At 42.9% G+C, this 24283-nt stretch overlaps 1 protein-coding gene across 1 annotated transcript in view; it reads right to left on the reverse strand.

Annotated features, from left to right (window-relative positions):
• The window catches only part of SPTBN2 (spectrin beta, non-erythrocytic 2), a 137678-nt gene that overhangs the window by 77269 nt on the left and 36126 nt on the right, over positions 1-24283 (reverse strand). The window contains exons 3-9 of the mRNA XM_070766198.1: positions 14767-14940; positions 10585-10676; positions 7896-7976; positions 7123-7238; positions 5638-5750; positions 4035-4222; positions 1971-2088 (exon numbers count right to left, since the gene is read on the reverse strand). Coding sequence (XP_070622299.1) covers positions 1971-2088; positions 4035-4222; positions 5638-5750; positions 7123-7238; positions 7896-7976; positions 10585-10676; positions 14767-14940 — 882 coding nt within the window. The remainder of the gene's footprint in view (positions 1-1970; positions 2089-4034; positions 4223-5637; positions 5751-7122; positions 7239-7895; positions 7977-10584; positions 10677-14766; positions 14941-24283) is intronic.

Consider the following 24283-nt stretch of genomic DNA (forward strand, 5'->3'; position numbering starts at 1 on the left):
CATTTACAAAACCATGGGGCACATTTGGGGGGGGGGGGGGGGGGGCTAAAAAAAGTTTGGACAAAAAAATTCTCTCTCTTCCTCCCTTTCGCTCTATTTCTCTCTCCCTCTTTCTCTCCCTTCCTCTTTTTTGCTCTCTTTCTCTCTCCCTCCCTACCTCCATGTCTTTCTCTCTCCCACCTTCCCTCCCTCTCTCTCTCTCTTTCTTTCTTTCTCTCTCTCTTGCTTTCTTTCTCTCTTGTTCTCTTTCTCTCTTGCTTTCTTTCTTTCTCTCTCTCTCTTTCTTTCTTTCTTTCTTGCTCTCTCTCTTGCTTTCTTTCTCTCTTGTTCTCTTTCTCGTGCTTTCTTTCTCTCTCTTGCTTTCTTTCTCTCTTGTTTTCTTTCTCTCTTGCTATTTCTTTCTCTCTTGCTCTTTCTTTCTTTCTCTTGTTTTCTTTCTCTCTCTGAGCTTCGCGGCACACCTGACCATGTCTCGCGGCACACTAGTGTGCCACGGCACACTGGTTGAAAAACACTGTTCTAGATGGCCAATTTTATGAATATTGTGCATGTGTATGATAGTGACTGGTTTAAAAAAAATCTTTATGGGGTTTAATTTTATAATGTTTTAGTTTAGAAATGTTCGACTTCTTTTATCTTTGAGTCCTTCGCGATTTGGCAGCATAGAAGTCGAATGAATGAATGAATGAATGAATTTATCTATCTATCTATCTATCTATCTATCTATCTATCTATCTATCTATCTATCTATCTAATCTATCTAATCTAATCTAATCTAATCTAATCTAATCTATCTATCTATCTATCTATCTATCTATCTATCTATCTATCTATCTATCTATCTATCTATCTATCTATCTATTAGATTTGTATGCTGCCCCTCTCTGTAGACTCGGGGCAGCTGACAACAACAATAAGACAATATAAACAAATCTAATATTTAAGTGTAAGTTAAATTTAAAAACCCTAATTTAAGAAACCAATCATGCCTACAGACATACCAAGCATAAATTTTATAAGCCTAGGGGGAAGGGAATATCTCAATTCCCCCATGCCTGACGACAGAGGTGGGTTTTTAAGGAGCTTATGAAAGGCAAGGAGGGTGGGGGGGCAACTCTGATCTCTGGGGGGAGATGGTCCCAGAGGGTCGGGGCCGCAACAGAGAAGGCTCTTCCCCTGGGTCCCGCCAGACGGCATTGTTTAGTCGACGGGACCCGGAGAAGGCCCACTCTGTGGGACCTAACTGGTCGCTGGGATTCGTGCGGCAGAAGGCGGGTCCCGGAGATATCCTGGTCCGATGCCATGAAGGGCTTTATAGGCCATAACCAACACTTTGAATTGTTGAAATATCACAATAATAGCACCTCAGAGGCGAGCAACATTTTATGTGCTTAGAAACCCCTGTTTTTCAAAATCAAGTTAAGTCTCCTGCCTTGGCCTTAACTATAACCCAGATTTCAAAAATGAGTGGATTAGCCTATTAATCATTAATCATGATTAGCCGAGAGCTTCCACTGGAATCCAGAAGCACTGGCACTTGATTTTTAACGTATTTCTTGCAACTATTAATAATATTTGCTTTGTTTATCTGCTTAAAGGGTTGCTGTTCTCTTTCAAATGAAAATCAAGGTGGCAGAGAATGTGCAACGGAAGACATCAGGAATATATTGTGATCTTGTTTTTCTAAAAGATTGGCACTTTTCTTTTTTTTTTGGTCTAAAAGAGGCAATAAAAGGCAGGACGGATAACTGAAGAGAGGCTCGCAATTTTTATGAAGTCTCGTAAAGGAGGGTTTACAACCTTCCAGGCCTGGGTTCACTAGCATAACCAAACAAACCACATTGTGATTGAGAGCGCAAAGTGCAAACTCAGCCAGAATCTGATTGGCGGAGAGAGAAACACAGCCCTCCCACCCCCTGAAGGCCGTTGACGGCCGTACGCTCCTTTGCGAAATTATTGGACCGTCTCACCTTGTTGATGTCAGAAATCAGCCGGCCTTCCCGCGGTGTGTAAACTTTCTGATTGTTGGCTCTCATTTTACTCTGGATAGTGAAGAGCAGAACTTCCAGATTCCCTTTCTCTGTGAACCTAAGTGCAAAATAAATTGGGCAAAATAAATTATACTTTTTGGAGTATAAGACGTATCCCCCCCCCCCCCCCTCCAAAAATGAATGAAAATCTGAGTGCGTTTTATACACCGAATGTAGTTCTGTCCAGCCTCTTCAACAGAACTTTCGCCAGACCCATCCTCGAATACAGCTCATCTGTTTGGAACCCATATCGCATCTCAGACATTAACACCCTTGAAAATGTCCAGAGATACTTCACCAGAAGAGCCCTTCACCCCTCCACCCATAACAGAACACCCTACGAGACTAGACTTTCAATCCTGGGCCTAGAAAGCCTAGAACTAAGACGCCTTAAACAAGATCTAAGTATTGCCCACAAGATCATATGCTGCAACGTCCTGCCTGTCGGCGACTACTTCAGCTTCAACCACAACAACAGAAGAGCACACAACAGATTTAAACTTAATATTAACCGCTCCAAACTTGATTGTAAAAAATATGACTTCAGTAACCGAGTTGTCGAAGCGTGGAACTCATTACCAGACTCCATAGTGTCATCCCCAAACCCCCAACACTTTACCCGTAGATTATCTACGGTTGACCTATCCAGATTCCTAAGAGGTCAGTAAGGGGCGAGTACAAGTGCACTAGAGTGCCTTCCGTCCCCTGTCCTATTGCTCTCCTATATCTCCTATACCTTTCTTCTATTCCTATATAGAAACATAGAAACATAGAAGACTGATGGCAGAAAAAGACCTCATGGTCCATCTAGTCTGCCCTTATACTATTTCCTGTGTTTTATCTTAGGATGGATCTATGTTTATCCCAGGCATGTTTAAATTCAGTTACTGTGGATTTACCAACCACGTCTGCTGGAAGTTTGTTCCAAGGATCTACTACTCTTTCAGTGAAATAATATTTCCTCACGCTGCTTTTGATCTTTCCCCCAACTAACTTCAGATTGTGTCCCCTTGTTCTTGTGTTCACTTTCCTATTATATCTCTTCTTCTATTCTTTCATTGATATGTTCTATTCCTATATGTTCTATTCTTTCTTAGATATATTTTACTATGAGTATCTCCTCCATAACCTTCATCATGTATTTTACTATGTGTATATAGATATATACCCACTAAAACCCTCATTGTGTATTGGACAAAATAAATAAATAAATAAATAAAAACTTTTGGAGGCTGAAACAGCCTCTCAAATGGAGCTTTGCAAAGCTAATACAGTGTTCCCTCGATTTTCGCGGGTTCGAACTTTGCGAATAACCTATACCACGGTTTTTAAAAAAATATTAATTAAAAAATATTTTGCAGTTTTTTTTCCTGTACCACGGTTTTTCCCACCCGATGACGTCCTATGTCATCACCAAACCAATAATTTTTGAAAATAAATAACAAAAAATAAATTATTGTTAATAAATAATTATGTTTATAAATATCAGGATCACTAAGTGTCTTATTCAATGGTGAGTACCAGTAGTAATGGTGAGTAAATGGTTGTTAAGGGAATGGGAAATGGTAATTTAGGGGTTTAAAGTCTTAAGGGAAGGCTTGTGATACTGTCCATAGCCAAAAATGGTGTATTTACTTCCGCATCTCTACTTCGCGGAAATTCGACTTTCGCGGGTGGTCTCGGAATGCATCCCCCGCAAAAACCGAGGAAACACTGTATACGAGTTCCAAGCTGTCTGCTAAGGACGCTAGCCATATGGATGCTGCTGTTTTTTTTTCTTATTTCCCCCCCCAAAAAACAAAGGTGCATCTTATAGTCGGGAAAATATGGTAAGTAAAAGCAGCAGAGGCACCAACAGGCCCATGTTTAAATGCAAGCAGCTGTTTTACACAAGGCCCCTCCATCTCCTGGTGCGAGACCCTTGCGGATGTTAGGAAAATCACCGTGCTTCCAGACAGCCCCGATAGGAGCAAGAGCACATCCAACAAACCTATTGAAACTTACTTGGCTGGCTTCTCCACCGTGCGATAGGTGTTAAAAGCCTGCAGTTGGTTCTGAACACCGCTCAGGCAGTTAGCCAGCTTCCGGTCATTTAGGGTCAAGATGGTCTGCTCGATCCACTGCAGGAGGTCGGAAGCCAGAGTCTCGTACTTCTCTATCAGCTTGTCGGCTTCAATGGCGTAATCCAGCACCTGCCCCCCACCCCAAAAAAACCCCACGTTATCCAGTTGTTCCAAGGACTGGCCTACCCCTCTCAGGAGTCTCCATGCAGCACGTTTTGGATGCCGGGGCTCGCGTGGAGACTCTGGGAGGGGGAAAAACAAGCCTTTTATACCAGTATCTTACATTAGCTTTAATGTAAACCTTTGCACGAGTTATATTTTCACGTTTTACTATTTGATTTTAGCTTATTATAGGTTGTGGTTAGCTCTGGCCCTGCTCCTGCCCCAAGGACTGTGGATGTGGGGCAGACATCCACATGCTGCAGGCCTGTTTTGCCCCCCTCGGTGGAATCTGCTGATGAAGGCTCCTCTGACCAAGAAGACATGAGTGACAGGGAGGAGGAGAGTGGGGCAGACAGCTCAGAAGGAGATCAATTATCTAGCTCCTCCTTGGATTCAGAACAAGAGTTAATGATACAGCCACGCATGCGGAGAGCGATGCATAGGCAACAACAACAACTGAGAGATTATTATCAAAGAAAATGAGGCCACCTGTGGTTGGGTGGGGCTGGGGTAGTTAGTGAAGCTGCTATAAAGAGCAGCCTGTGGGTTTGGCCATTGTGGAGGATTATCTGATCATTGTGTTTCGTGACTGCTTTGCTGACTTTGACCTTTTGTGTGCTGATTTTCCCCCGCTTTGAAACTAAACCAGGGCAAACTGTGTTTCACTTTGTGAAAGAAGAAGGACTGTGAATTGCCTCACAGCTGCAAGATAAGTATCACAGGACTGATCAGGGACTTGTACAAATTACCAGTTTGTTTGGAGACGAGTGCTCTTGGCTATACCAAAAGTGGGCTTGGTTTAAGTGAATTTTCATTATAAAGAACATTGTTTTGAATTTTCAAACGTGTGTGTGTGTCTGAAATTTGTACCTGTGCATTTTTGGGAGGATTCTACCAGAGAGCTCGACAGAACATTGCCCTTGCATGTCCACGTGCGATTTTGCTACCTGCCCAGTGCAGTAGCAGAATTGCGCTGGACTCCGCTAGCATTCAGACCCACGGGGGCGAGAACACGTCGCCGTTCCACCTTAGCAGCCCATCTCTGGGTGTAGCCAGTTTGACGCCACTCACTGGGCGTGGCCGACTGGCTGGGTATGGCCAGCTTGATGTCACTCAAGCCGTAGACCATGCTGGTCTGATGTTTCATCTTCACTTGGGTAGACCGTGCCGAAGCAACGCGGGCTGGCCCATTACATTTTCCAAGATGGCCTTGTGGGCCGGATTCTAGGCTTTTAAGTTCATCAATTGGCGGCTTAGCCTGCCACAAACCCACAAATGGATGTCTATCTTTACGGCTCCCATTTGCCCAGGCTGGATTTCCTATTCCCCCAACCCTAAGTGTGGCACACACATATTCAATGACTCAGCCTTCCTGGTGATACCTTTCCAATCCGCTTCCCTTCCACAGCCAAGGCCTTCATCTTAGAGAAATAGTGGTAGTAGGTGGCGACATAAGTAATGATGGACTTCTCATCAGGTTGGTCTACATTCACGTCTGGTAGGAAGCCAAGGAGAAGAGGAGATGGCAAGAGAGAAAGAGACATTAATGCTTCATTCATTCAGTTTCCACCATTCATTCATTCATTCATTCATTCATTCATTCATTCTATCTATCTATCTATCTATCTATCTATCTATCTATCTATCTATCTATCTATCTATCTATCTATCTATCTATCTATCTACCTATCTATTATATTTGAATGCCGCCCCTCTCCGAAGACTCGGGGTGGCTAACAACAATATAAAAAGACAATGTAAACAAATCTAATATTAAAAGACAATCTAAAAAACCCCAATTTAAAGAACCACTCATACATACAAACATACCATGTATAAATTCTATAAGCCTAGGGGGAAGGGAAAATTTCAGTTCCCCCATGCCTGACGACAGAGGTGGGTTTTAAGGAGCTTGCGAAAGGCAAGGAGGGTGAGGGCAACCCTGATATTGGGGGGGAGCTGGTTCCAGAGGGTCGGGGTCGCCACAGAGAAGGCTCTTCTCCTGGGTCCGGCCAAACGACATTTCTTAGTCGACGGGACCCGGAGAAGGCCAACTCTGTGGGACCTGACCAGTCGCTGGGATTCGTGCGGCAGAAGGCGGTCCCAGAGATATTCTGGTCCGGTGCCATGAAGGGCTTTATAGGTCATAACCAACACTTTGAATTGTGACTGGAAATTGATCGGCAACCAATGCAGACTGCGGAGTGTTGGTGTAACATGGGCATTTTTGGGAAAGCCCATGATAGCTCTCGCAGCTGCATTCTGCACGATCTGAAGTTTCCGAACACTTTTCAAAGGTAGCCCCATGTAGAGAGCGTTACAGTAGTCGAGCCTCGAGGTGATGAGGGCATGAGTGACTGTGAGCAGTGAGTCCCGGTCCAGATAGGGCCGCAACTGGTGCACCAGGCAAACCTGGGCAAACGGCCCCCTCGCCACAGCTGAAAGATGTTTCTCTAATGTGAGCTGTGGATCGAGGAGGACGCCCAAGTTGCGGACCCTCTCTGAGGGGGTCAATAATCCCCCCCCCCAGGGTTATGGACGGACAGATGGAATTGTCCTTGGGAGGCAGAACCCACAGCCACTCCGTCTTGTCTGGGTTGAGTTTGAGTCTGTTGACACCCATCCAGGCCCCAACAGCCTTCAGACACCGGCACATCACTTCCACTGCTTCGTTGACTGGACATGGACCATGTTCTTTGTTGGGCGGAATCAGCTTTAAAGACCTGCCTCCTAGTTGCTAAAGTTTCTCATAAGACCATGATAGACTTTCCATTTATCCGCATGAAAAAAACTTGGAAAGGTTAAAATAGGATCCAACCATCCCTCAGAGATAGACCCAACCCAAACAAAAGACTAGCTGGACCCACCTTCAGGATCCAAGAGTTTGGTAAGGCCAAGCTCCTTTTCAGCCACGTTGAAGGCATTCTGGAGATTGTAGTGTGCGTTACATTTCTTCAAGGTGTCAATGTCTATCAGATCTGGCCTGTTGAGGACACCGACATGAAAAACACATTCATGCAAATATATGGAAGGAGTGACTTACTGGGCGAGAACGAGAAATCGAAAAAGGTTTGGTCTAGTGGTTGACGCGCCAGGCTAGAAAGATGAATACCATAAGTTTACGTCCCGATTTAGGTATAAAAGCCAGCTGGGTGACTCTGAGCTGATCACCAAGAGACGGTGAATTCTAGTCCTGCCTTAGGCATAAAAGCCAACTGGTTGACTTTGGGACAATCACCAGGAGATGGTGAATTCTAGTCTCACCATAGGCATGAAAGGCAGCTGAGTGACTTTGGGCCAATCACCAGGAGACGGTAAGTTCTAATCCCACCTTAAGCATGAAAGGCAGCTGACTGTGCTAATCACCAGAAGACATTAAATTCTGGTCCCGCCTTAGGCATGAAAGCAGTTGAGTAACTAGGCCAATCACCAGGAGACGGTGAGTTCCAATCCCGCCTTAGGAATGAAAGCCAGCTGGGTGAATTCTGGTCCAGCCTTAGGCATGAAAGCTCTATGGCTTGGGGCCAATCACCAGGAGACAAGTGGGTTCTAGTCCCGCCTCGGTCATGAAAACCAACTGGATGACTTTACACCAATCACCAGGGAACGGTGAGTTCCAATCCCACCTCACCCAACTGACCTGTGTTTATGGACAATTGCATTGAAAGCCAGGCCGTCTCTCCAGCTTGTGGTAAAGTTATGGACATTCACATTTTGGTACCTATAAAAAACAGAAGAAAGGAACCTCCGTATTCATTTTGTTTTATTTCTACCTTAAGTATCAATCTCTCCCCGCAGGCAGGGCTCCCTAATTTTTACCTTCCAGGGGCATAGAACATAAGAAGAGCCCTGCTGAATCAGGCCAAAGCCCATGGAGTCCAGCGTTCTGTGTCTCACAGTGGCCCATCAATTGTCCGTGGGGATCTTGAGCAGAAAGAGAAGGCAAGTCCCTCCCTTTCCCTTGACCCCCAACAAATGGTACATAAGGGAACCCTGCCTGCCTCAACTAACACAGAGGCGGCACTTGGACATCCGTTTCAATAACCACCGATACACTTGGCATCCCTGAATCTGTCTCATCCTGCCTTGAAGCTATCCAGGCTGACAGCTGTCACAACCTCTTCTGGAAGTGAATTCCATCAACCAATGACCCGCTGGATGAAGAAATATTTCCCTTGATTTGTCCTCACTTTCTTACCTATGAGCTTTAGGGAGGGCCCCCTCGTCCTAGTATTGTGTGATAGAGAAAAGAATTTTTCTCTATCCATGTTTTCTATCCCAGGCATGATTTTATACACTTCGATCAAGTCGCCCCTTCAACGCCGTCTTTCAAGGCTGAAGAGACCGAGGCATTGCAATCTGGTTACATAAGGGAGGGGCTCCATTTCTTTGATCATTCTTGTTGCCCTTTTTTGCACCTTTTCCAGTTCCATTATATCCTTCTTGAGATGCGGTGACCAGAACTGTACACAGTACTCCATTTCGTTCTTCAAAAAATTCTGAGGAGCATCACATAAGCCACTCATCCTCATAGCAAATGTGACTCCCAGATCCACAGAGTTCAGAATTGACAATAAATAAGTAAATAAGTAAGTAAGTAAGTAAGTAAATAAGTAAATAAGTAAATAAGTAAATAAGTAAATAAGTAAATAAGTAAGTAAATAAGTAAGTAAGTAAATAAGTAAGTAAGTAAATAAGTAAGTAAATAAGTAAATAAGTAAGTAAGTAAATAAGTAAATAAGTAAGTAAGTAAATAAGTAAATAAGTAAGTAAGTAAGTAAATAAGTAAGTAAGTAAGTAAGTAAGTAAGTAAGTAAGTAAGTAAGTAAGTAAGTAAGTAAGTAAGTAAGTAAATAGGTAAATAGGTAAGTAAGTAAGTAAGTAAGTAAGTAAATAAGTAAATAAGTAAATAAGTAAATATTTTTGTTTTTTAAAAGTATATAAAAAGTTATTTTAAAAAGGAGTCAACGTCTTGTGAATTCATCCAAACACTGTGGGGTTGTCAATCCAAGGCACCAGTCCATGAAATGCTGGGAACCGGGCCACACAAACAAGCAAGGCCCCATGGTGGGATGCAGGTGGTAGCCAACCCCCCCCCCAACCCCCCAGTCCATGGGACTGGTCCCTGATGCACAAAAGGTTGTGTGTGTGTGTGGAGGGAGGAAACCATTCCTGTCCAATCTCTTCTTTAAAGCTTCCAGTATGGAGCACCCACAACTTATGGAGGCAAGTAGTTCCACTAATTAATCGTTCTGTCAGGAAATGTTCTCCTTAGTTCTAAGTTGCTTCTCTCCTTGATTAGTTTCCATCCATTGCTTCTTGTTCTACCCTCATATGCTTTGGAGACTCCCTCTTCTTTGTGGCAACCCTTGAGATATTGGAAGGCTGCTGATCTTGTCTCCCCTGGCCCTTCTTTTCATTAAACCAGCCATGCCCAGTTCCTGCAACCGTTCTTTATACCTTTTAGGCTCCAGTCCCCTAATCCTCTTCGTTGCTCTCCTCTGCACTCTTTCTAGAGTCTCAGTATCTTTTTTTTATCTCGTGGGGATGAAAAATAGATGCAATATTCCAAGTGTGGCCTTATAAAGTGGTATTAACAATTCACCTGATCTTGATTCTATCCCACTGTTAATGCAGCCTAGGATTACCTCCCCCCTTCATTGTGTTTTTTTACCTCTGTTGTATGATGAACTGGGTTGAATGTGTACGATTGTGTAGTTGGCGATTTGATGACACTGGTTATGTTTTTTAATTGACTTTTTAAATTTTATTATTAGAGTTGTAATGTATTGTAGTATTGTTATGTTGTGAGCCGCCCCGAGTCTTCGGAGAGGGGCAGCATACAAATCTAATAAATTATTATTATTAATTATTATTTGTACTTATTAGATTTGTATGCTGCCCCTCTCCGTAGACTCGGGGCGGCTAACAACAGTAAAAAGACAATATGAACAAATCTAATATTAAAAGTAATGTAATGTAAATTTATGAAACCAATCATACACACAGACATACCATGCATAAATTTTATAAGCCTAGGGAAAAAGAATATTTCAATTCCCCCATGCCTGACGACAGAGGTGGGTTTTTAAGAGCTTACGAAAGGCAAGGAGGGTGGGGGCAACTCTGATATCTGGGGGGAGCTGGTTCCATAGGGTCGGGGCCGCCACATTATTGCATTGGCTTTTTCAGCAGCTGCAGTACACGGCCGGCTGCCTACAACACTCATTCTTTATGGCATTAAAAAGCAAGATAGGAAAATTCCAGTTAGGTCTTAGCCAGGAAGGGGGAGACTCTCCTACATTGCATTGTCTGGTTTATCCCCTTACCCAGCTGTCTTCATCTGGCACCAAAGCAGGAGGGCATCTTTTGCGGACTTCTTCTCCTTGTTATCCTCTGTCTCCACGCTGATGTCTTGAATCTGTGAGAAAAGATCAAAAAAGAATCTCAGTTGATCAGAGTCACTCAAAGAGTCAGCGTGAGTACCTGCCGTGAAGGGCTGCAAATTTTTTTTTACTACCACACTATGGGCGTGGCTTCTTGTGTGGGTGTGGCTTGATGATCATGTGACTGGGTAGGATTGGATTTGTTTGTTTGGTTATTTGTTTATTTGTATTTATTTGTTTGTTTGTTTGTTTGTTCATTCATTCATTCATTCATTTATCAAGTACATATTGGTAGTATACAAAGAAATAACACTGTTTATATACCTGTACATGATATTGGTATTAATGACAGGGAAACGTAGGACATTATTATTATTATTATTATTATTATTATTATTTATTATTATTATTACTACTACTACTACTATTACTATTTTATCTATCTATCTATCTATCTATCTATCTATCTATCTATCTATCTATCTATCTATCTATTTATTGGATTTGTATGCCGCCCCTCTCCGTAGACTCGGGGCGGCTAACAACAGTAATAAAAACAGCATGTAACAATCCAATATTAAAACAGTTAAAAACCCTTATTATAAAACCAAACATACATACAGACATACCATGCATAAAATTGTAAAGGCCTAGAGGGAAAGAGTATCTCAGAGGTGGGTTTTAAGAAGCTTTTAAGAAGCTTACGAAAGGCATGGAGGGTGGGGGCAATTCTAAACTCTGGGGGGCCGCCACAGAGAAGGCTCTTCCCCTGGGTCCCGTCAAGCGACATTGTTTAGTTGACGGGACCCGGAGAAGGCCAACTCTGTGGGACCTAACTGATCGCTGGGATTCGTGCAGCAGAAGGCGGTCCCGGAGGTAATCTGGTCCGGTGCCATGAAGGGCTTTATAGGTCATAACCAACTCTTTGAATTGTGACCGGAAACTGATCTGCAACCAATGCAGACTGCTGTAGGTTGTCAGTCATGGGACCAGCTGGGAGTGGCTTGACAATCATGTGACTGGTGGGGGGTGGCTTAATGGTCATGTGACTGGGTTGGGAGTGGCTTATTGACCAAGATAACTTTTCAGATAGGTGCTTGGACTCTTTTTCAGTGGATGAAGCCACATTATTTGAATAGCCACAAAAAGGACAAATGACAGACTGCATGATTTGTTGAGGAGCACAGTCACATTTTAAGGTTTTGTACTGAACCCACAAGGTTCAGTATGATAACAGATTAGGCAAGTAGCTCAACTTTCTTTAATTCCTATAAACAGTTCAGCTAGATAACGATTAAAATGATTAAAGCGTTTATGGGTAAAAACATACTATTTAATTATTTCCTATTTTAAAAGCAATTAAGGCTCCTACTAAACTACAAGAGAAGGAAGGACAATAAAAAACTATTAAACGTTCAATAAATAGTGCATAGACTTACTACCCACGCTGAGTGCATGTATCTTTTTTTCCCCCTTTCCTTTGAAAGTACCGTATTTTTTGGAGTATAAGATACACCAGAGTATAACAGGGAGGAAAATAGAGGAAAAAATAATCTGCCTGCTAGGTATTTATCATGATCGAAACATTAAAATATGTTAAAGGGTTAAATAAGGTTCAGGAGGGAAGTGTTTTTAATAGGAAAGTGAACACAAGAACAAGGGGACACAATCTGAAGTGAGTTGGGGGAAAGATCCAAAGCAACGTGAGAAAATATTATTTTACTGGAAGAGTAGTAGATCCTTGGAACAAACTTCCAGCAGACGTGGTTGGTAAATCCACAGTAACTGAATTTAAACATGCCTGGTGCGCCAGTTGCGGCCCTACTTGGACCGAGGCTCGACTACTGTAACACTCTCTACATGGGGCTACCTTTGAAAAGTGTTCGGAAACTTCAGATCGTGCAGAATGCAGCTGCGAGAGCAATCATGGGCTTCCCCAAATATGCCCATGTCACACCAACACTCCGCAGTCTGCATTGGTTGCCGATCAGTTTCCGGTCACAATTCAAAGTGTTGGTTATGACCTATAAAGCCCTTCATGGCACCGGACCAGAATATCTCCGGGACCGCCTTCTGCCGCACGAATCCCAGCGACCGGTTTGGTCCCACAGAGTTGGCCTTCTCCGGGTCCCGTCAACTAAACAATGTCGTCTGGCGGGACCCAGGGGAAGAGCCTTCTCTGTGGCGGCTCCGACCCTTTGGAACCAGCTCTCCCCTGAGATTAGGATTGCCCCCACCCTCCTTGCCTTTCGCAAACTCCTTAAAACCCACCTCTGCCGTCAGGCATGGGGGAACTGAAGCATCTCCCCCTTGCCCATGTTGTTTTGGTGTTAGATTGATTGTATGCATGTTTTAATATTCTGGGGTTGCTTTTATGAATTTTTAGCTTAAAATTGTTATTGGATTGGTGGGTATTGGATTTGTTATTATGTATTGTTTTTATCTTGTTGTGAGCCGCCCCGAGTTTTCGGAGAGGGGCGGCATATAAATCCAATAAATCTAATCTAATCTAATCATATATCTATTGTAAGATGAAATACAGGAAATAGTATAAGGGCAGACTAGATGGACCATGAGGTCTTTTTCTGCCGTCAGTCTTCTATGTTTCTATCAGGCTAGTCCTTGGTCAGCCTCAGCACATTAGTTTGCTGGTTTTGAGCTTGGGGATAAAAAAACAGTTTCTGCTTGGGGATAAAAAACAGTTTCTAACAAACACTTCACTTCTCACTCTCTTCGGAGAGAGAGAAACAATGAGAAAAGCAGGCAAAGGGAAGATGGCTAGCAAAGCACAGGAGATGGCTTCAGTCGTTAGCCCCTTGTTAGGGCTGAAAAAAGGCTTCTAGAGCCCAGCTGATTGTCGGAGGGAGCAGGAGTGAAAAAAGCAGGCAAGGGGAAGATTGCTTAGCGCTTAGCTAATAAGCAAAGCAGGGAAGATGGCTTCACTGATTAGCACCACGTTAGAGTTGGGAAAAAAAAGCTTAGTAAAAGCTACATTCGGAGTATAAGACGCACCCAAATTTCTAACCTCTTTTAAGTGAGGGAAAATGCATCTTATACTCTGAGGAATACGGTAATAATGACGAAACTCTGCACCCATCGATCAGGCGGGCCAGGGAAAAACATCCTAAAACTTGCTTAACAAGCACAAATCTAGAAAAAGTTGGCAGCGCCGGTGCTGCCTGTGTGGTATTTTGCATAATGTATTATAAAAGGAGGGGCCAACAATGGTGAGTCTCTTTTCCCTTAATAGAGAATTGCTTAAAAAGATTCTTCTGTTGACTCGGAAGGGATCTCAGAGATCTTCATGGCACCGGACCAGATTATCTCAGGGACCGCCTTCTGCTGCACGAATCCCAGCGACCAGTTAGGTCCCACAGAGTGGGTCTTCTCCGGGTCCCGTCAACTAAACAATGTCGCTTGGCAGGACCCAGGGGAAGAGCCTTCTCTGTGGCGGCCCCGGCCCTCTGGAACCAACTCCCCCCAGAGATTAGAATTGCCCCCACCCTCCTTGCCTTTCGTAAGCTTCTTAAAACCCACCTCTGCCGCCAGGCATGGGGGAATTGAGATACTCTTTCCCCCTAGGCCTTTACAATTTTATGCATGGTCTGTCTGTCTGTATGTATGTTTGGTTATATAATAAGGGTTTTTAACTGTTTTAATATTGGATTGTGATATGCTGTTTTTATTACTGTTGTTAGCCGCCCCGAGTCTGCGGAGAGAGGGGCAGCATACAAATCCAATAGATAAATAAATAAATAAATCATCTAGTCGAATTACTTGTTAGGCATTAAGTCACCCATAAACTGACGACTGATACTTCCCCCTTGTAGTTTTAACGCAACGATTTTATTCCCACCCTCTGGAAAAACAGAAAAATAAATCCACTCCCTCGGGTGTGCGACAATCCTTCGGGTATTTCAAAACGACTTCCCCCTTAATCATTTATCCCACAGGCTCAACACGCCCTGATCGTTTTTAATTATTCTTCCGTCATGAGAACTAGAAACTTGATTTCGAAATGACGGCAGAGCAAGAGCCTCCCTCTCGATCGTTTGGCTTCTATTTCTCGCTGCAGCCCTCAGAGGAAGGAAAGCCCGAACGAGGGAGGAACATTGCGGAACGTACCTGGAAACGGAGGATGATTGTCCAGATGAGGCCCAGCGTGAGTCGGTGGTTGCCGTCCACAATATCGTGGGAGCCCATGTTTTCCAGGTGGACCCGTTGCTCCTTTAAAAACTGCAGGGCTTTGTCGACGTTCTCCAGACAGTGGATTCGCATTCGGCCCTTGGTTGGCTTGGGCTGAGGAGAAGATTAGATTAGATTTATTGGATTTATATGCCGAACCCTCTCCGCAAACTCGGGGCGGCTCACAGCAAAGTAAAAACAATACATAATAGCAAATCCAATACCCACCAATCCAATTACAATTTTAAGCTAAAATATTCATAAAAAACAACCCCAGAATATTAAAAAACAAGCACACAATCAATCTAACACCAAAACAACATGGGCAAGGGGGAGATGTTTCAGTCCCCCCATGCCTGACGGCAGAGGTGGGTTTTAAGGAGTTTACGAAAGGCAAGGAGGGTGGGGGCAATCCTAATCTCAGGGGGGAGCTGGTTCCAGAGGGTCGGAGCCGCCACAGAGAAGGCTCTTCCCCTGGGTCCCGCCAGACGACATTGTTTAGTCGACGGGACCCGGAGAAAGGAAGGAAAGAAGGAAGAAGGAAAAACAGGCTATAATTTCTTCTGAGCATCAGCAGAAAGTCCTGTGTATTCCTCCAATCTTGTTTATATTCCTGGGAAGGGTTCTTCCAAATGAATTGTTTCTCAAACTTTAACATGGGTGGACTTCAACTCCCAGAATGCCCCAGCCAACATGCTATAAGATAGGTGGACTTCAACTCCCAGAATTCCCTCACCAGAATGGCTTGGCTGGGGAATTCTGGGAGTTGAAAACCCATATATTTTAAAAGTTGATAAGGTTGAGAAAACTGTCTTAAGATGCATAACCGTGCCAGTCTAATCCAGCAAATGTAGGCTACTCTATCTATCTATCTATCTATCTATCTATCTATCTATCTATCTATCTATCTATCTATCTATCTACCTATCTTATCTATCAATCTATCTATCTTATCTACCTATCTATCTTATCTATCTATCTACCTACCTACCTACCTATCGTCTGTCTGTCTGTCTGTCTGTCTGTCTATCTATCTATCTATCTATCTATCTATCTATCTATCTATCTATCTATCTATCTATCTACCTATCTTATCTATCTATCTCTCCTATCTATCTATCTATCTATCTATCTATCTATCTATCTATCTTGCTATCTATCATCTATCCATCTCTCTTATCTATCTATCTATCTATCTATCTATCTATCTATCTATCTATCTATCTTTCGATCTTTCGATCTTGCTATCTATCATCTATCCATCTCTCCTATCTATCTATCTATCTATCTATCTATCTATCTATCTATCTATCTATCTATCTATCTATCTATCTATCTAATCTATCTATCTATCATCTATCCATCTCTCTTATCTCTCTTATCTATCTATCTATCTATCTATCTATCTATCTATCTATCTATCTATCTATCTATCTATTTAATTTATTTATTTATTTGATTTTTATGCTGCCCTTCTCCTTAGACTATCTATCTATCTATCTATCTATCTATCTATCTATCTATCTATCTATCTATCTACCTACCTATCGTCTGTCTGTCTGTCTGTCTGTCTGTCTATCTATCTATCTGCCTATCTATCTTATCTATCTATCTCTCTTATCTATCTATCTATCTATCTATCTATCTATCTATCTATCTATCTATCTATCTATCTACCTACCTACCTACCTACCTACCGTCTGTCTGTCTATCTATCTATTGGATTTGTATGCCGCCCTTCTCTGAGGACTCGGGACGGCTCACCAGATATCAAAAAAGACAATATACAATGTAAATATTTAAATCCAATCAATATAACTAACTATTCTAAAAACCCTGGAACATTAAAATCATTCATTCACAGTCGAACAGCAAGCGTACAATATGCATAAACTAATCAGCATTTGGCAATAGCAATAGCACTTAGACTTATATACCACTTCACAGTGCTTTACGGCCTTCTTTAAATAGTTTATAGAGTCAGCCTCTTGCTCCCAACAATTTGGGGTCCTCTTTTTACCGACCTCTGAAGAATGGAAGGCTGAATCAACCTTGAGCTGGTCAGGATCAAACTCATGACAGTGGACAGAGTTAGCCAGCAATACTGCAGTCTAACCTTTTACCTTTTGTAGAAGCGACTAACTAATCTGAGCTATTATTACCCTGGCAAATCTAAACCATAGCTTTATGGTTTATGGCTCAGTATGCTGTGTAAATACAGGAAATTAATCAGCCAGGGAAACATAGTAGTGGTGTTAAGGGGCCAGGCTAGAAAGCAGGAGAAAGGCCTTAGACATGACGTCAGCTGGGTGACCTTGGGCCAGACAACTTCTCTCAGCTCTAGGAAGGAAGCAATGGCAAGCCACTTCTGAAAAACCTTGCCGAGAAATTGCAGGGACTTCTCTGGGGGGATTCTGAGCATTGACTTCATGAACTCAATCTGTATAGTCTGGACTCTGGAGGACAGAAGGGAAAGGGGGGGGACACATGATCGAAACATTTAAATATGTTAAAGAGTTAAATAAGGTTCCGGAGGGAAGTGTATCTATCTATCTATCTATCTATCTATCTATCTATCTATCTATCTATCTATCTATCTATCTATCTTATCTATCTATCTATCTATCTATCTATCTAATCTATCTATCTATCTTATCTATCTAATCTATCTATCTAATCTATCTATCTATCTTATCTATCTATCTAATCTAATCTATCTATCTATCTATCTATCTATCTATCTAATCTATCTATCTATCTATCTATCTATCTATCTATCTAATCTATCTATCTAATCTATCTATCTATCTATCTATGTATCTAATCCATCCATCCATCCATCCATCTATCTATTTTGTCCAATACATAATACACATTGAAGAGAAAGATATGTAATAATATAAGTAAAGAAAAGTATAGAAGAAAAGATATAAAAGTATAGGTGAACATATTTGAAAGGAAGAAAAGATAAATGAGACAAGGAGAGACAATTGGACAGGGGACGGAAGGCACACTGGTGCACTTATGCACGCCCCTTACTGACCTCTAAGGTTGGGTCTGGCAAAAGTTTTGTAGGCTCCGGTGAGTAGCGTGAGATTTCCAGAGCAGAAGCTGCGTAGGATCAGGTTAACCACTCTAGAAGCCTTTTTGGTGATATTGTTGCAGTGGGCTTTGGCACTTAGATCATTTGATATTAGTATCCCATGGTCTTTTACTGAGTGGGGTTGGCAGTGAGATTTTGTTCATAGGAAAGAGAACCCAAGAACACAGGGGCACAATCTGAGGTTAGTTGGGGGAAAGATCAAAAGCAACGTGAGAAAATATTATTTGACTAAGAGAGTAGGAGATGTTTGGAACAAACTTCCAGCAGACTCGGTTGGTAAATCCATAGGAACTGAATTTAAACCTGCCTGGGATAAACATAGATCCATCCTAAGATAAAATACAGGAAATAGTATAAGGGCAGACTAGATGGACCATGAGGCCTTTTTCTGCCGTCAATCTTCTATGTGTTTATCAGATACAACTATAGAGAGGTGGGGGCTTTTTTCAGCCACTAAAAATAATAATAATAATAATAATAATAATAATAATGATAATAATAATAATAATTTATTAGATTTGTATGCCGCCCCTCTCCGAAGACTTGGGGCGGCTCACAACAACGATAAAAACAATATTATACTGGCACAAATCTAATATTAAAAAAAAACTAAAAACCCTATCATAATTAAAAACCAAACAGCACATACATACCAAACATAAATTATAATAAGCCTGGGGGGAAGATGTCTCAAATCCCCCATAGGTATAGGTGGGTCTTAAGTAGTTTACGGAAGACAAGGAGGGTGGGAGCAGTTCTAATCTCTGGGGGGGAGTTGATTCCAGAGGGCTGGGGCCGCCACAGAGAAGACTCTTCCCCTGGGGCCCGCCAGACGACATTGTTTAGTCGACAGGACCCGGAGGAGGCCAACTCTGTGGGACCTTATCGGCCGCTGGGATTCGTGCGGTAGCAGGCGGTTCCGGAGGTACTCTGGTCCAATGCCATGCAGGGCTTTAAAGGTCATGACCAACACTTTGAATTGTGGCGCAGGACTTTAGAAGCTGCATGAAGCACCCTCTTACAACATTTCTATGCACACGACCTCTGACACAACTGGCAGCTAATTCATTGTGCTCGTTGCTCTAATCCTACTTGCGGAACGTCAAGAGAGATGGAAGCTGCCCAGCGCCGGTTCCAAGCGGCCTGGCATATCTTTAAATTATAAATCAGTAAATACAACCCGAGAACCTTGGGCGTCAGCCATCCATTCACAAAAGAGGCGCGAGGTGGTATTTTGCATATTGATGAAGACAACAGGGCCTCCCGCACGGGACAAGCTTAACTGGGTCAAGGAAGGGTTTGGCGTGTTGTGCAAACGCCGCGAGCAAAGCAAGAAGCCAGGATAGGTTTAATTCCAAAGGCGGCTTTCCTAGACATTCAGTCTCTATGGGTTCCGTACGTTTCCTGCTGTTAAAGTCCTCGGCTTACGACCACCACTGAGGCCCAAAGGTAAGCGAGATATTTGTTAAGTGAGTTTTGCCCCATTTCGCGACCTTTCTTGCCACCGTTGTTAAGTGACTCGCTACAGTAGATAAGTCAGTAATTAATAATAATAATAATAATAATAATAATGATGATGATGTGGCACCGACGATCCACTGGAACTTGTGCCGGAACTACCATTTCCCAGTGGCAAAGAACTGGTGGGATCATAAGCCCGAAAAAGTGGTCGAAAATGAGCAAGCAAAACTACTGTGGGACTTCCGACTTCAGACTGACCGAATTCTGAAGCATAACACACCAGACATTGTGATCGTGGAGAAAAAGAGAGTATGGATCATCGACATCGCAATCCCAGGAGACAGCAGAATTGAGGAGAAGCAGCTGGAGAAATTAGTGAAATACGAAGATCTAAAAATCGAGGTGCAATGACTCCGGCAGAAGCCCGTGAAAGTGGTACCAGTGGTACTTGGCACGCTGGGCGCAGTGCCAAAGGATCTCAGCGGACATTTGAAAACCATTGGAATTGACAAAATCTCCATCTGTCAATTGCAAAAGGCCGCTTTACTGGGATCGGCACACATAATTCTCCGCTACATCACGCAGTCTAGGTGCTTGGGAAGCGCCCGACTGGTGATGAAATATGAAATCCAGCATAGTGATCTCGTTTGCTGTGTTGTATTGACATAATAATAATAATAATAATAATAATTATTATTATTATTATTTATTAGATTTGTATGCCGCCCCTCTCCGAAGACTCGGAGCGGCTCACAACAACAATACACAATGTACAAATCTAATTTTAAAAGAACAATTTAAAACCCTTATTATAAATACAATCACACAACCTAAGAGACCATACATAAAACCGTAGTAGCTAACGGTATATTAACTTCCCCATGCCTGGCGACATAGGTGGGTCTTCAGGAGCTTTCGAAAGGCAAGGAGGGTGGGGGCAGTCCTAATCTCTGGGGGGAGTTGATTCCAGAGGGCCGGGGCTACCACAGAGAAGGCTCTTCCCCTGGGTCCCGCCAGACGGCATTGTTTAGTCGACGGGACCCGGAGAAGGCGAACTCTGTGGGGCCTGATCGGTCGCTGGGATTCGTGCAGCAGAAGGCGGTCCCGAAGATATTCTGGTCCGATGCCATGTAGGGCTTTGTAGGTCATAACCAACACTTTGAATTGTGACCGGAAACTGATCGGCAAGCTGTGGAGTGTTGACGAGACATGGGCATATCTAGGAAAGCCCATGATTGCTCTCGCGGCTGCATTCTGCACAATCTGAAGTTTCCGAACACACAGTAACCCGGTTGTTAAGGGAACCCGGCTTCCCCATTGGCTTTACTCGTCAGAAGATCCCCAAAGGGGACGATGTGACCTTGGGGCACAGCAACGGTCATAAGTGTGAATCCGTTCACAAGCATCTGAAATTTGATCACGTGATCATAGGGATGCTGGAAACTGTGAAAAACGGCCCTAACTCACTTTCCCCCCACCCAGTGCCCTTGTAAGTTTGAACAGTCGCTAAATGAACTGTTGTAAATCGAGGACCACCCATATAGGGGAGATAGATAGATAGATAGATAGATAGAGATAGATAGATAGATATAGAGATAGAGATAGATAGATGGATAGATAGATAGATAGAGAGAGATAGATAGAGATAGAGATAGATAGATAATAGATAGATAGATAGATAGATAGAGATAGATAGAGATAGATAGATAGATAGATAATAGATAGATAGATAGATAGATAGAGATAGATAGATAGATAGATAGATAGAGATAGATAGATAGATAGATAGATAGATAGATAGAGATAGATAGAGATAGATAGATAGATAGATAGATAGAGATAGATAGATAGATAGATAGAGATAGATAGATAGATAGATAGATAGATAGATAGAGATAGATAGATAGAGATAGATAGATAGATAGATAGATAGATAGATAGATAGATAGAGATAGATAGATAGATAGATAGAGATAGATAGATAGATAGATAGATAGATAGAGATAGATAGAGATAGATAATAGATAGATAGATAGATAGATAGATAGATAGAGATAGATAGATAGATAGAGATAGATAGATAGATAGATAGATAGATAGATAGATAGATAGAGATAGATAGAGATAGATAGATAGACAGACAGATAGATAGATATATAGAGAGAGGGAGAGAGAGAGATAGATAGAGATAGATAGATAGATAGAGATAGATAGATAGATAGAGATAGATAGATAAATAGATAGATAGAGATAGATAGATAGATAGATAGATAGAGATAGATAGAGATAGATAATAGATAGATAGATAGATAGATAGATAGAGATAGATAGATAGATAGATAGATAGAGATAGATAGATAGATAGATAGATAGAGATAGATAGAGATAGATAGATAGACAGACAGATAGATAGATATATAGAGAGAGGGAGAGAGAGAGATAGATAGAGATAGATAGATAGATAATAGATAGATAGATAGATAGATAGATAGATAGATAGATAGATAGATATCAACTTTTTACTTTTACATAATTGTATTAACTAGCCATTTCCACAACTACAACAACAATAACAAAAACATATCAAAATCAAAGTTTCATTGTTTCCCCCTCCTCAAGCACAAAGCCCAGAAGTGGTTTCCAAGCAGAAATAAAAGCGTTTGCATTTGGCTTGTTCCTTCAGCTTTTTCTTTCTTCTCGACACTCGCTAAGTGCCCGAGTCCCCTGGCCCTTCCGTTTTGACCCATCCCCTACTTTCCAAACGCCGCCTTGCAATCCAGGCCTCCCAACCGGGTTGCATAAGGCAGGAAGCCGGTTTAACTGGCAGCCCAAGGGCCGTGAGCCCAGGCCGAGCTGTCGGAAGAGTTTGGTCTGCTTGTCACTGAGGTTTTGTGGGGTTTTTTGTTTTAAACAACACAAACCCCGGAGGGAGGGGCGGAACCAGACAACCCCTCCCAGCCCAAGAATTCTTTTTTCCCTGCTTGCAAACCACAGAGGAATGGAATGGAGCAGGAGGCGGATGGAAAGTTGGCAGTCCCCAAGCAGGTATGGGGAGTTGGGAAGAGAGGCGTGGGGCTCGGAGGGAAGAAATCCCACCGCATTCCACGAATGGGCTTGCAAGACAAGATTCGCCCACGTTTCTGCAACACTCCGTGGCCTGCATTGGCTGCTGATCAGTTTCCGGTCCCAATTCAAAGTGTTGGTTATGACCTTTAAAGCCCTTCATGGCACCGGGCCAGAATATCTCCGGGACCGCCTTCTGCCGCACGAATCCCAGCGACCGGTTAGGTCCCACAGAGTTGGCCTTCTCCGGGTCCCGTCGACTAAACAATGTCATCTCGCGGGACCCAGGGGAAAAGCCTTCTCTGTGGCGGCCCCAGCCCTCTGGAATCAACTCCCCTCAGAGATTAGAACTGTCCCTACTCTCCTTGCCTTCCGTAAGCTCCTTAAAACCCACCTTTGTCGTCAGGCATGGGGGAACTGAGACATCTCCCCCGGGCATATACAATTTATGAATGGTATGTTTGTATGTATGTTTGTTTAGCAAATGGGGTTTTTAAATATTTTAACTTCAATTTAGATTTGTGATGAATTGTTTTGTTTTGCTGTGAGCCGCCCCGAGTCTGCGGAGAGGGGCGGCATACAAATCTAAATAATAAGTAAGTAAGTAAGTAAGTAAGTAAGTAAGTAAGTAAGTAAGTAAGTAAGTAAGTAAGTAAATAAATAGCAGACTCCCTTAGGTCAAGGGTTGGCAAAGTTGGTGGACTCCAACTCCCAGAATTCCTGTGCTAGCATGATAGGTTCAGGGATTCTGGGAGTTGAAGTCCACAAGTCAGAGAAGAGCCAACTTTGCCTACCCCTGCCTAGGTTATTCCACTTCTAGCTTCGGTTGTGATTTCTTTCCCCTCTGCCAAAAGCAGCAAGTGATATTAAATTTTAATTTAATCTGAGATTTCCTCTGCGCATCAAAAATTTCATTTCATTTCATTTCATTTATTAGATTTGTATGCCGCCCCTCTCCGTAGACTCGGGGCGGCTCACAACACAATAAAACAGTTCATAGTTCATAGTGCCCAGGTTCGCCTGGTGCACCAGTTGCGGCCCTATTTGGACCAGGGTCACTGCTCACCGTCACTCATGCCCTCATCACCTCGAGGTTCGACTACTGTAACGCTCTCTACATGGGGCTACCTTTGAAGAGTGTTCGGAAACTTCAGATCGTGCAGAATGCAGCTGCGAGAGCAGTCATGGGCTTTCCCAAATATGCCCATGTTACACCAACACTCCGCAGTCTGCATTGGTTGCCGATCAATTTCCGGTCACAATTCAAAGTGTTGGTTATGACCTATAAAGCCCTTCATGGCATCGGACCAGAATATCTCCGGGACCGCCTTCTGCCGCACGAATCCCAGCGACCGGTTAGGTCCCACAGAGTGGGCCTTCTCCGGGTCCCGTTGACTAAGCAATGCCGTTTGGCGGGACCCAGGAGAAGAGCCTTCTCTGTGGCGACCCCGACTCTGTGGAACCAACTCCCCCCAGAGATTAGAACTGCCCCTACTCTCCCTGCCTTTCATAAACTCCTTAAAACCCACCTTTGTCGTCAGGCATGGGGGAACTGAATCACCTCCCCCGGGCATGTACAATTTATGCATGGTATGTTTGTGTGTATGTTTGCTTAGTAAATGGAGTTTTTTAAATATTTTAAATTATATTTAGATTTGTCATGAATTGTTGTGTCCTGCCGTGAGCCGCCCCGAGTCTGCGGAGAGGGGCGGCATACAAATCTAAATAAATAAATAAATGAATGAATGAATGAATGAATGAATGAATGAATGAATAAACTTCAAAGACATGATCTCCGTATCTTAAGCCACTGGCCATTAACCACCGCTG

The sequence above is a fragment of the Erythrolamprus reginae genome, chromosome 13 (genome assembly GCF_031021105.1).
Source record: "Erythrolamprus reginae isolate rEryReg1 chromosome 13, rEryReg1.hap1, whole genome shotgun sequence".
Taxonomy (NCBI): Eukaryota; Metazoa; Chordata; class Lepidosauria; order Squamata; family Dipsadidae; genus Erythrolamprus; species Erythrolamprus reginae.